The 12,024-nt window shown below is 41.9% G+C and overlaps 1 protein-coding gene across 4 annotated transcripts in view; it reads left to right on the top strand.

Annotated features, from left to right (window-relative positions):
• The window catches only part of FRMPD2 (FERM and PDZ domain containing 2), a gene marked incomplete at its 5' end in the record, with an annotated part of 120,797 nt that overhangs the window by 101,618 nt on the left and 7,155 nt on the right, over positions 1-12,024 (top strand). For all 4 annotated transcript variants that reach the window (XM_084793899.1, XM_084793897.1, XM_084793898.1 and 1 more), the window contains one exon: positions 9,282-9,625. In XM_084793899.1, coding sequence (XP_084650025.1) covers positions 9,282-9,625 — 344 coding nt within the window. The remainder of the gene's footprint in view (positions 1-9,281; positions 9,626-12,024) is intronic.

Here is a 12,024-nt window from a genome sequence, read left to right as displayed (position 1 = left end):
GGCTAGAACTTCAAGAACTATATTAAAGAGGTATGGGGAAAGTGGGCAGCCTTGTCTGGTCCCTGATTTTAGAGGGATTTCCTTGAGTATCTCTCCATTTAATTTAATGTTGGCTATTGGTTTGCTATATATAGCCTTTATTGTGTTTAGAAAAGTGCCTTGTATTCCCGATCTCTCCAGAACTTTAAACATAAATGGGTGTTGGATTTTGTCAAATGCTTTTTCTGCATCTAAAGAGATGATCATATGGTTTTTCTCTTTCAGTTTGTTTATATGGTGGATTACATTGATGGATTTCCGTATGTTAAACCATCCCTGCATTCCTGGAATGAAGCCTACCTGGTCATGGTGAATGATGTCTTTGATATGCTGTTGTATTCGCTTTGCGAGTATTTTGTTGAGTATTTTTGCATCAATGTTCATAAGAGAAATTGGTCTGAAATTCTCTTTTTTTGTTGGGTCTTTGTGGGGTTTAGGTATCAATGTGACTGTGGCCTCATAAAAGGAGTTTGGTAATATTCCATCCATTTCTATCTTTCGGAATAGCTTGAATAGTATCGGTATTAGCTCCTCTTTGAAGGACTGGTAGAATTCTGCGCTGAAACCATCTGGCCCTGGGCTTTTTTTGGTTGGAAGACTATCAATGGTTGCTTCTATTTCTATAGGCGAAATAGGGCTATTTAATTTGTTTATCTGGTCTTGGTTCAATTTTGGTAAATGGAATCGGTCGAGAAATTTGTCCATTTCCCTTAAATTTTCAAATTTTGTGGCATAAATGTCTTTGAAGTAGGTCCTTACGATTCTTTGTATTTCTTCGGTGTCTGTTGTTATGTCTCCCTTTTCATTTCTGATTTTGTTAATTTGGATAGCTTTTCTTTGTCTTTTAGTTAGATTGGCTAACGGTTTGTCTATCTTGTTAATTTTCTCAAAGAACCAGCTCTTGGTTTTGTTGATTCTTTGGATTGTTGTCTTTGTTTCTAATTTATTGATTTCAGCTCTGAGTTTGATTATTTCCAGGCGTCTACTCCTCTTGGGTGTTTCTGCTTCTTTTTTTTCTAGGGCTTCCAGATGTGTTGTTAGGTTGTTTATGTGGGATGACTCCATTTTCTTTTTAAAGGCACTTAGTGCTATGAATTTTCCTCTTAGCACTGCTTTCAATGTGTCCCACAAATTTGGGTATGTTGTTCCATCATTTTCATTGAATTTCAGGAAGTCTTTTATTTCTTCCCTTATTTCTTCCGTGACCCATGTGTCATTAAGTAGAAAGTTGTTTAGTTTCCACGTGTTGGTATGCTTTTTGTTATTTCTATTGTTGTTGAAGTCCAGCCTTAGACCATGGTGATCTGATAAGATACAAGGTATTATTTCAATCTTCTTGTATCTGTTGAGGTTTGCTTCGTGACCAACTATGTGATCAATTTTAGAGAACGTTCCATGGGGTGCTGAGAAAAAGGTATACTCCTTTGCGTTTGGGTGGAAAGTTCTGTAGATATCTGTTAGATCCATTTGATTCATGACATTGGTTAATGAAGTTATTTCCCGGCTTAGTTTTGAAATCAAAGTCCTATCCTTGAGTGAAAGTGGGGTGTTGAAGTCTCCCACTATTAATGTGTGGGTATCGATGAATGGGGCAAGCTTTGTTAATAACTCTTTTACAAATGTCGGAGCCCTTGTATTCGGAGCATAGATGTTCAAAATCGTGATGTTTTCCTGGTTGACTTTACCTTTGACAAGTATGAAGTGACCATCCTTGTCCCTTTTGACTAATTTTGGTTGAAAGTCTATTTTATTAGATATTAGAATAGCTACCCCAGCTTGTTTCTTGTGACCATTTGCTTGGAATATTTTTCCCCAACCTTTCACTCTGAGGCAATGTCTGTCCTTGTGGTTGAGATGTGTTTCTTGAATGCAGAAGAATGTTGGGTCGTGTTTATGCATCCACTCTGTTAGTCTGTGTCTTTTTATTGGAGAGTTGAGACCATTAATGTTGAGAGATATTAATGACCAGTGATTGGTAAGTCCCTTCATTTTTGGTATTTATAACAATCGAGTTTTTGTGAAGTTGTGATTTTGCAATGGTGTAGTTATTTATTTCTTATGTATTTTTGGTTGTAGTTTGACCGGTTGGGGTGGAGTTTTCCTTCTAGTAACTTCTGTAAAGCCGGATTTGTTGCTAGGTATTGTGTGAATTTGTTTTTGTCATGGAATATCTTGTCTTCACCTCCAATGGTTATTGATAATTTTGCTGGATATAGTAGTCTTGCCTGGTATCTGTGTTCTCTTAGCGTTTGCAGAACCTCTGTCCAGGCCCTTCTGGCTTTCATGGTCTCTGCTGAGAAGTCAGGAGTGATTCTGATAGGTTTGCCTTCATATGTTACTCGTCCTTTTTCTCTTGCCGCTTTTAATATTTTTTCCTTGTTCTGTATATTTTGTGTTGTTATTATTATGTGGCGGGAAGATTTTCTTTTTGGGTCTATTCTATTTGGTGTTCTGTAGGCCTCTTGTATGTTCGTATGCATCTCCATCTTCAAATTGGGGAAATTTTCTTCTATTATTCGGTTAAAGATATTTTCTGGGCTGTGGAGTCGGTTACCTTCTCTTTCCTCTATCCCTATTATTCTCAAGTTTCTTCTTTTCATGTTGTCTTTTATTTCATGAACGCTTTGTGTCAGGAACTTTTCAGATTTAGCATTATCCTGGATGATTGTTTCCAATTGTGCGATTGTATCTTCAAGTCCTGATATTCGTTCTTCCATTTCTTGCAATCTGTTAGATAAGGCCACCTCTGAGATGTTTGCTTTCTTTTCTGATGCTTCTCGATCGCGTTTTTCTTCCGTGCGTTCTTTTATGATTTCTTCCATTTTTATCTTCAGGTCTTGAACTGTTTTAATAATTTCCTTCATCTGGTTATTTGTGTTTTTCTGAAATTCTTCAAATGCCTCTTTATATGACTCTTTTAAGTCATCAGCCCTCTTGTTTGCTTCCTCCTGCATTTGTTTACAAAATTTATTTGATTCTTCCAATATCATCTTACTTACTAAGGATTTGAGGTGGTTTTCATTTATATCCATTGTTGTTGGGTTCTCCAGGTTGTTTTCATTAGGATTGCTGGGATCTGGAGATGCCATCCTGTTTTGGTTTTTGTTAGCATTCTTTCGTTGTCCCCTTGTCATTTTGGTGAGTCTAATGTTGGGAGGTGGTTTGTAGTGACCTTCCCTGTTTGGGAGTGGATAGTTGATGTCTGCTTATAGGTAGGGTGCCCTTATCTGTGGGGAACAGGGAGTACTTCCCTGGACCAGGCTGGTGATTCAGATTCTACTCCTGTAGATTTTTCTCAACACCTTAGGCTCGAGGCTGAGTCCCGCGAAGTAGGTTTCTGTTTGGGCCTTTTCCCCTTACTGCTGTATCTCAAGTCAGCAGTATTGGGATCTAGAGTAAGGTCAGCACACAAGCTCTCTGGTTGTGTAGGTTGATCCCAGCTGTCTGTCTTTCCTGTTGCTTTGTAGCCAAGACCCCAGGTGGATCAGATCTTCTGGGTTGTAGCTGTCTTAGGAGCGTTCAGCCTTTCCCATGAATTTGGGAGTTCTTGCTGGGTCTGCAGGAGCTGACACAGCTAGGATCTGCCTGTTGGAGATTACAGGATCTGTGCCTGTAACCATACGGTTTCAGGCCACTGGCAGTATCTGAGGAGGTAGCAGTTTCCACGCCCCTGTATGCCAGGCCACTCCCAGCTTGCTATAAATTAGCGGTTATACCCTGCACATATGAGCCTCAGCTCCCTATATTGTGGGATACAGCTAGGGAGAGCCCAGTCAGAGCCAGCAGTTCGTCCCCGTGGCTGGGGACAAAAGCAGGTTAGACCGCTCCCAGACGCTTTAAGGCAGCAGTTATTCCCTGCCAGCAAGGCCCACAGCTCCGGATAAAGTGGGCGGTCCTAACGAGGGCGCGCAAGAATGACCCCTGCTAGGTCTATTGATCAGGTAGAGCCCAGTCAGAGCCAGCAGCTCGTCCCCGTGGCTGGGGACAAAAGCAGGTTAGACCGCTCCCAGACGCTTTAAGGCAGCAGTTATTCCCTGCCAGCAAGGCCCACAGCTCCGGATAAAGTGGGCGGTCCTAACGAGGGCGCGCAAGAATGACCCCTGCTAGGTCTATTGATCAGGTAGAGCCCAGTCAGAGCCAGCAGCTCGTCCCCGTGGCTGGGGACAAAAGCAGGTTAGACCGCTCCCAGACGCTTTAAGGCAGCAGTTATTCCCTGCCAGCAAGGCCCACAGCTCCGGATAAAGTGGGCGGTCCTAACGAGGGCGCGCAAGAATGACCCCTGCTAGGTCTATTGATCAGGTAGAGCCCAGTCAGAGCCAGCAGCTCGTCCCCGTGGCTGGGGACAAAGGCAGGTTAGACCGCTCCCAGACGCTTTAAGGCAGCAGTTATTCCCTGCCAGCAAGGCCCACAGCTCCGGATAAAGTGGGCGGTCCTAACGAGGGTGCGCAAGAATGACCCCTGCTAGGTCTATTGATCAGGTAGAGCCCAGTCAGAGCCAGCAGCTCCTCCCCTCGGCTGGCGACAAATCTCCTGTATTTTCCCTTTCTGCTAGAGAAAGGCAGCGTGCGTCGCCTTAGGGCAGCAGTTATTCCCTGCCAGTAAGACCCACAGCTCCCGATAACCTGGGTGGATCTGTCGCGGGCCCACAAAGATGGGCCCAGTTAGTTCAGTTGTTTGGGGATTGCCGGCAGTCGGGCCACGCAGCTGGCGCCAAAGGCAGTTCAGACCGCTGGCGTGAATCTCCTGCCGGAGTACTGCCAGTTCCCTTTAGGGCAGTAGTTAGTCCCTGCAAGCGTGACCCTCGGCTCCCTATAACGTGGGCGGACCCACTGGGCTGTGGGAGCAGACCACGCCGGTTGCTAACTGCCCCAGTTTGCAGGGTCAAACCTTTGTGTCTGGCTTCAGCTTGAGCGCAGGACGCGGACGCGGTCCCCAGATCTAGTTGGTTTTGGTGAGACTCGCCACCTGTGTTTCCACCCGGGTTAGGCAGGTGCCGTCCGCAGTTCGGCGCGGTGTGGATGTACAGGATCAATGGTAGTTTCACCCTATTCGCTGAGACTCCTCAGGCTTGGGGCTCCGGAAAATCTCCTCCCCAAATGGCGAATTTGGGTTTTTTGTGCTGGCTACAGCTTGATTGTGGATTCCTTTTCAGAGTTTGGGGAGTGCGTTTAGCCCTCGGGGCTGTCGCTTGTCCCGGGGTTGGACCCCCTGGTGGTCTGCGGAGTTTGGGGTCCCACTCACCTACAGTTCTCAAAATCCAGCAGTCTGTGGTTCCATTCAAGTCCCTGGTCTCCTCAGAGAAGATCAGCTATGGTGCCTACTGGTCGGCGCCATCTTGGAATCCTGGATACAGATTTTTAAAGTATGTCCTTATGGTCCTCTGGATTTCCTCAGTGTCTGTTGTTATGTCCCCTTTTCATTTCTGATTTTGTTTATTTGGGTATTCTCTCTTTGACTTTCAGTTGGTTTGGATAAGGGTTTGTCTATCTTATTGCTTTTCTAAAAGAGCAAGCCATTTGTGTCGTTTAGTCTTTGTATTCTTTCTTCTTTCTTTCTTTTTTATTTTATTGATTTCAGCCCTGATTTTGCTTATTTCTTGCCATCTACCCATCTTGGGTGCAATTACTTCTTTACATCTTATAACTTTCAGGCATGCTGTGAAGTTGCGGATATAAGATCTCAATGTTTTGTCTTATGTAGACACTTAGTGCGATGAACTTTCCTCTTAGCATTCTTTTCAATCATGTCCTATTAGTTTGGTATGCTGTGTATTCATTTTCATTGAATTTTAGAAAGCTTTTAATTTCTTTATTTCTATCTTGACCCATTTTTCATTCAATAAGGAATTGTTCAGCTTCCGTGAGTTTGTAGGCTTTCTGTTGCTTCTGTTGTTGATATTCAGCTTTAATCTATGGTCATCTGATAGGATGTAAGGAATTATTTTAATTTTCTTGTGTATGTTGGAACTTGTTTTCTGTCCAAGTACATGGCCAATTTTAGAGAAAGTCCCATGAGATGTAGAGAAGAACGTATATTCTTTTGTGTTTGGGTGAAATTTTCTTTAAATATCTGTTAGGAGTGTTTGGTTTATAACGTTTATTTGCTCCAGTGTTTGTCTGTTTAGTTTTTGTCTTCATAACCTGTCCATTGATAAGATGGGATATTAAAGTGTCCCACTATCAGTGTGTGAGGGTCAATATGTGATTTAAACTGAAGTAGTGTTTCTTATACAAACTTGGGTGCCTGTGTGTTTGGGACATATATGTAAGGAATTGAAATGCCATCTTAGTGGATGTTTCCTTTCATGAGTATGTAGTGTCCTTCTCTCTTTTAATTAGTTTTGGTTTGAAGTCTATTTTGTTAGATATTAAAATGGTTACACCACCTTGCTTCTTAGGTCCATTTTCTTGAGATATTTTTTTCAACCCTTTACCCTGAGTTAATATCTACCTTCAATGATGAGGTGTGCTTTTTGGATCCAGCAGAAGGATGGATCCTGTTCTCACATCTATTCTGTTAGTATGTATCTTTATATTAAGGAATTGAGACCCTTGATATTGAGAGATATCATAGGTGTAGTTAAAATCCTTAGGTTGGAGTTTTCCCTCTAGTACCCTCTGTAGGGCTGGATTTTGTATATAGATATTGCTTAAATTTGGTTATATCATGACTTTCTCCATCTATGGTCTTTGAGTTTTTTTTTCTGGGTGTAGTAGAGTGGATTAGTCTGTTATAGTCTGCACCACATTTATCCAGGCTCCGCTGGCTTTTAGAGTCTCTAGCTAGAAGTCAGTGTAACTAATAGGGTTGCCTTTATATGTTACTTGATCATTTTCCCATGAAACTTTTTACTATTCTTTCTTTGTTTTTGTATGTTTAGTGTTTTGATTATTATGTGATGAGGGCACTTTCTTTTCTGGCCAAGTTTATTTGGTGTTCTGTAAGATTCTTGTACTTTTACAGACATTTCCTTCTTTAGGTTAGGAAAATTTTCTTCTATGATTTTGTTGAAAACATTTTTGGAACCTTTGATCTGGGTTTCTTCTTCCTCTATGTATGTTATTCTTAGCTTTGGTCTTTTCGTAGTTTCATGAATTTTTTGTGTCAACAATGTTTCAGACTTAACATCTTCTTTGACCAGTGTGTCTCTTTCTTCTATCATATCTTGAATGACTGAGAGTCTCTCTTCTATGTCTTGTATTCTGTGAGTGAAGCTTGCCTTTGTAGTTCCTGTTCAAAATCCTAAAATTTTCACTTCTACAATTCCCTTAATTCGTGTTTTCTTTATTGTTTCAATTTCCATTTTTAAGTCTTGAACAGTTTTAGTCATTTTCTTCTGCTGTTTGTGTTTTCTTGGCTTTCTTTAAGGGATTTATTTTCTCCCATTGTTTGTATTTTCCTGGCTTTCTTTAAGGTATTTATTAATTTCCTCCAATTGCTCATTGTATTTCCCTAGATTTTTTTGAGGGATTTATTCATTTTATGTTTAAGGGCCTCTGTCATCTTTGTATATTGGTGTTACGGTCACTTTCTTGTCTTTCAGCTATGTTGGAGCACTCAGGACCCCCTTGCAATATAGCTGGGCTGTTGTTGATTGTGTTTTTTATTTTAATTTATTATAATTTATTCAGATAACATCCTGAATGTTATCCCCTCACTTATTCCTTCCTGTTCTTACCCTCCATCCCTCTTTTGCCCTATTCCCCTCCCCTAGACCTCTGACAGAAGGGGACTACTTTTTATGCTGATGTCTTGGCATCTTGGGGGATGATTCAAGATCTAGTTGCTGATTTCTGGACTTGTCTTTGTTGGGTGGGTGTTTTGTTCCTTGTTTTCTGTTTCCTCTCTGGGTTTTCAAGGAGTCTGGATGCTGTGTGTTGCCCATTTTTCTGGCCTGTTCAGCTGATGCTGTGATCACAGGGAATGCCTGCTGAGGTTGGATGCTGGGTACATGGAATGGTTTGGGCAAGGAGCATTGGAAGAAAAGGTATTTGTGATGAAAGAGAGAACACAGCAGGTTTCCAGCTATAGAGGCAGGGATGGGACAGGGCGGGGGTGGGGGGTTGGATCTCAGGAGCAATAGGAATGTGGATCTTCCCTCAGCCTACTTGTTTTCCTAGGATGAGCAACCCTTTGGTTAGCAGGGGGTGCATGATAGAGTTGGGGTCTAGGGCACATGGAGGGAGGATGGTAGGAGGGGATGGTCTGTGAGATTTATAGGAGATGTGAGAAGGGACAGCAGCAGCTGGTATTCTTAGCAGTGCTAGGAGCGAGACTGGGGATTTTTTGTTCTTTTGTTTTTTTGTTCTTTTTTAAAGAACAATGTTTTTCTGAACCCTTTGTGTACTGCCTTTTCCTAAATACCCCATGGCATTGCCACATTAACTACACAGAGCTATTCTGGTTCCACATTTCTTCTTTGCATCACTTTCTTGTGTTTTGGGGCCATCAGTAATTCAAATGAACACATGCACTGCACCACTGTGTCACTGATTCAGGCCAAGAGAGTTAGTGTGCTAATGAGCAGGTAGTGTATACAGCAGGGAAGCCTAGATGAAAGGGAGGAACCATGTGCTGGGCAGGACGCAGCAAGAAGAGAGTCTGAGAGTTTGTCATGCTACTCAGAACAACATGTGACTTTTAAAGCATAGATTCATTATTTCTAGAATTTTCCATTGAATACTCTCAGACTCCAGTGGGCGAAATCATGGAGAATGAAATTACGGGCAAGAGCAACTACTGTGTTTTTTTCATCCAAAACCAGAACTCATATTCACTGCCCTCAAGGCTTAGTTTGTTGCCCAGGGAACATGTCTCTGGATCTGGGACTCTGACAGAAGAAACACAGATTGCAAAGTCTATGTCTTTATAGCTCAGATGTAAAAGCCGACCTGGAAAGACTTCTGATTTTTAAAAAACATTATATGTATATGTATATGTATATGTATATGTATATGTATATGTATATGTGTATGCCTGCCTGTGGGCATGTATGTGCATATGAGTGCAGGTGCCTACAGAGGTCAGAAAAGGGCATCAGATCCCCTGCATCCACAGTTACAGGTGATCATGAGCCACCAGATGTGGGTAATGAGATCTGGATTCTTGTCCCCTGCAAGAACAGTATGTGCCATTATCCACTGTGCCATCTCTTTAGCCCAAAACTTTATTTTTTAAACTTTTTTAAAGAGTTCCTTCGGTGTGTGAGACAGTGCTTGTAACCATTCACATTTCTTTAATAGACCCATGAACTATCAGCAGACCAAAGATTCACCATGGTGACACGTACCGAATCAGAGCAGAGCCCCAGCCTAGATCAAGAGGACAACTGGAGGGACAGTGCCTCCCTGGACACTGGAGAAGGCCTGGGTCCCAGGCCAGAGTCTTCCTACAAGGCTGTCAGAGACGTGAAAGGGGACCAAGACAGACAGAGACCCTGGAACAGGTCCTTGATGCATCCTATGGAATCCCATCCTCATTTGTGCAAACTGCACCCAGAACCGGAGGCACCAGCATTGGCTACCTCTTTGGAAAAGGATATGAGACAAAACTGCTATTCTCTGTGTGATATCAGGAGACTGGGAAGGTAAGAACTGCTGTCCTTGTTGTTGCTTTGTACACATTGCCCATTGCATAGCCAGCTGATTACAATCAAGCAATCACCTGCTGGAGAAAGGATTCATGCTCCCAGCACTGTATGGGGCATTTGAGGGTGGTAAGAAACAATAGACACCTGTGCTTGGCATCACTACAACCTTATCTTTGAATTTTGGATAAAAGCAAACTCCACCCAGATGGCAATCATCCCAGTGTGTCCTGGAGACCACTACTGATGGCAGGCCTTGTGTTCTCTTCCAGCACACAGCGTGTGTTCTGTACCCCCATGGCCTCTTTAGTTGCTGTGGTAGAAAGAGGGACCTTGTGCACATCCTCATCTCTATTGAAGATATAAGCTTTATTACCAATATGACCTGAAAGTGCGTTTCCATCTCTAAAACTGGGCTGAAGCCTTCATTTTAATGACTATTTTTTATTTAGTCTGTAGTTCAGTGCCTACCCACCCTTAAGTATTTCTAGTTTTAGTTTCTATTCTCATAAGAATACTTTCCAATTCAGTTTGAAAACCATTTATTACATACATATACCTTGAAACTTAGTGGGGGTAGAGAGGGGGGCGGGGAGAGAGAAGGAGGAGTTTAGAGGGAGGCAGGGTGTGCTTCTTCTAGGCATTTGTAAGCTTAATGCATGGACATGAACAGGCAACAACCGGAAATAATAATTTGTGTTTGAAACTATATAAAGTTGTTGGGATTCAATGGCTCTCTTTCTTGGTCATTGTAACACAGTGACAAAGGGTGGCATGATATGTTCAGCCATCTGTCTTATCTACGGGTTCTCTATTTCTATGTCTGACCAACCCTAGGTTGAAAATATTAGAAAATGCATTTGTATTGCACAGATATAGATGTTTTGGTTATTATTTTCTAAGCAATATAGTATAGCAACTATTTGTAAAACACTCTCCATTTTCATTGTACTAGTTATTATAAGTGATCTAGAAATGAGTTAATGTTTACAATAGGAGGTCGGTAGCTGATATGCAAGCATGTTCTACATTTTCTATAGAGGGCTTCGGCATTTGGGGATTCTGGAATCTGGGGGTGGTCCTAGAGCTGATCTCAGATGGACAGTGAGAGACCGCTCTATGAAGCAGAAGGCAGGATTATACAGCTGGGTTCAGGGAGAAATGTGGCAAAGATATCCTGGCAAAAATTTTTAAAGAATTTAAACGTACAAGCCATCGTTGCTGTACATTTTTGCTACACAACAGAAATCAGCTACATTGCAACATAGAAACAGCATGGGGAGCACATACATCCCTAGTGTTCATCCTCCTTATCTAATCAGTGATCCTTGCAGCGTTCCAGTTCCTTACAGAGTTCCAATTCCAGTTCCTTTTAGGGTTATAGTTCCTTACAGAGATACAGTTTCTTACGGTGTTACAGTTACAGTTCAGTTCCTTACAGAGTTACAGTTCTTTTTTTTTTTTTTTTTTTTTTTTTTTTTGCGGGAGGGGCTTTTTCGAGACAGGGTTTCTCTGTGTAGCCTTGGCTATCTTGGACTCGCTTTGTAGACCAGGCTGGCCTTAAACCCACAGTCCACCTGCCTCTGCCTCCTGAGTGCCAGAGTTATAGTTCCTTACAGTGTTACAGTTACAGTTCTTTTTCTTTTTCTTTTCTTTTTTCTTTTTGTTTTTTGAGACAGAGTTTTTCTGTATAGCCTTGGTTATCCTGAACTCATTTTGTAGACCAGTCTGGCCTTGAACTCACAGCGATTCGCCTGCCTCTGCCTCCAGAGTGCTGGGATTAAAGGTGTGCGCCACCACGCCCAGCCCAGTTACAGTTCTTTACAATAGAATCCTGGGCATCTCTTGTCATGCTTGATGAAGTGATAGAGGCAGCAACTTAGAGATTTACCCCAGGCCAGCCATTAGTGTGCTTCGGTGGGACACAAGAGAATTTTCTTTTCCTGTAGAATAAGGCCATTTGTTTAGATTTCTAACGATTTTAAAAACATTAATGGGTGTTTGTGTGTGATGAATGTAAAATTATAGAGCAAGTGTAGAAGTCACTGGAACACTTGGGAGAGTTAGTTCTTTCCTTACACTTAGACTCAGGTCATCACGTTTGATAGCAAGCCCCTTTACCTGCTGACCTATCTCAGCAACCCTGAAGTTTATTATCAGAGAGTTTGAAAGGGGCCCACTGACAGGTGAGTTAAACATATTGCTGGGTTTAAGTACAAGTCTAGTTAGATGCAGACTTACATTATTTTATTTAATAAAATATTTATTTAACATTTAATAAGACACTTTTAGCTTTTAGTTAGCTGTCAGTGCCTCATTCATGCTACCACACCATGTTGGTTTCATATAAAAAAAAATGGTCAACTCTAACCTCATACTGCACATGGGACACACACTGT

The sequence above is a fragment of the Acomys minous genome (assembly GCF_964271855.1).
Source record: "Acomys minous genome assembly, chromosome: 9".
In the NCBI taxonomy this organism is placed as follows: Eukaryota; Metazoa; Chordata; class Mammalia; order Rodentia; family Muridae; genus Acomys; species Acomys minous.
Note: the sequence above shows the minus strand (reverse complement) of the source record. Positions and strands in the feature narration are given on the sequence as shown.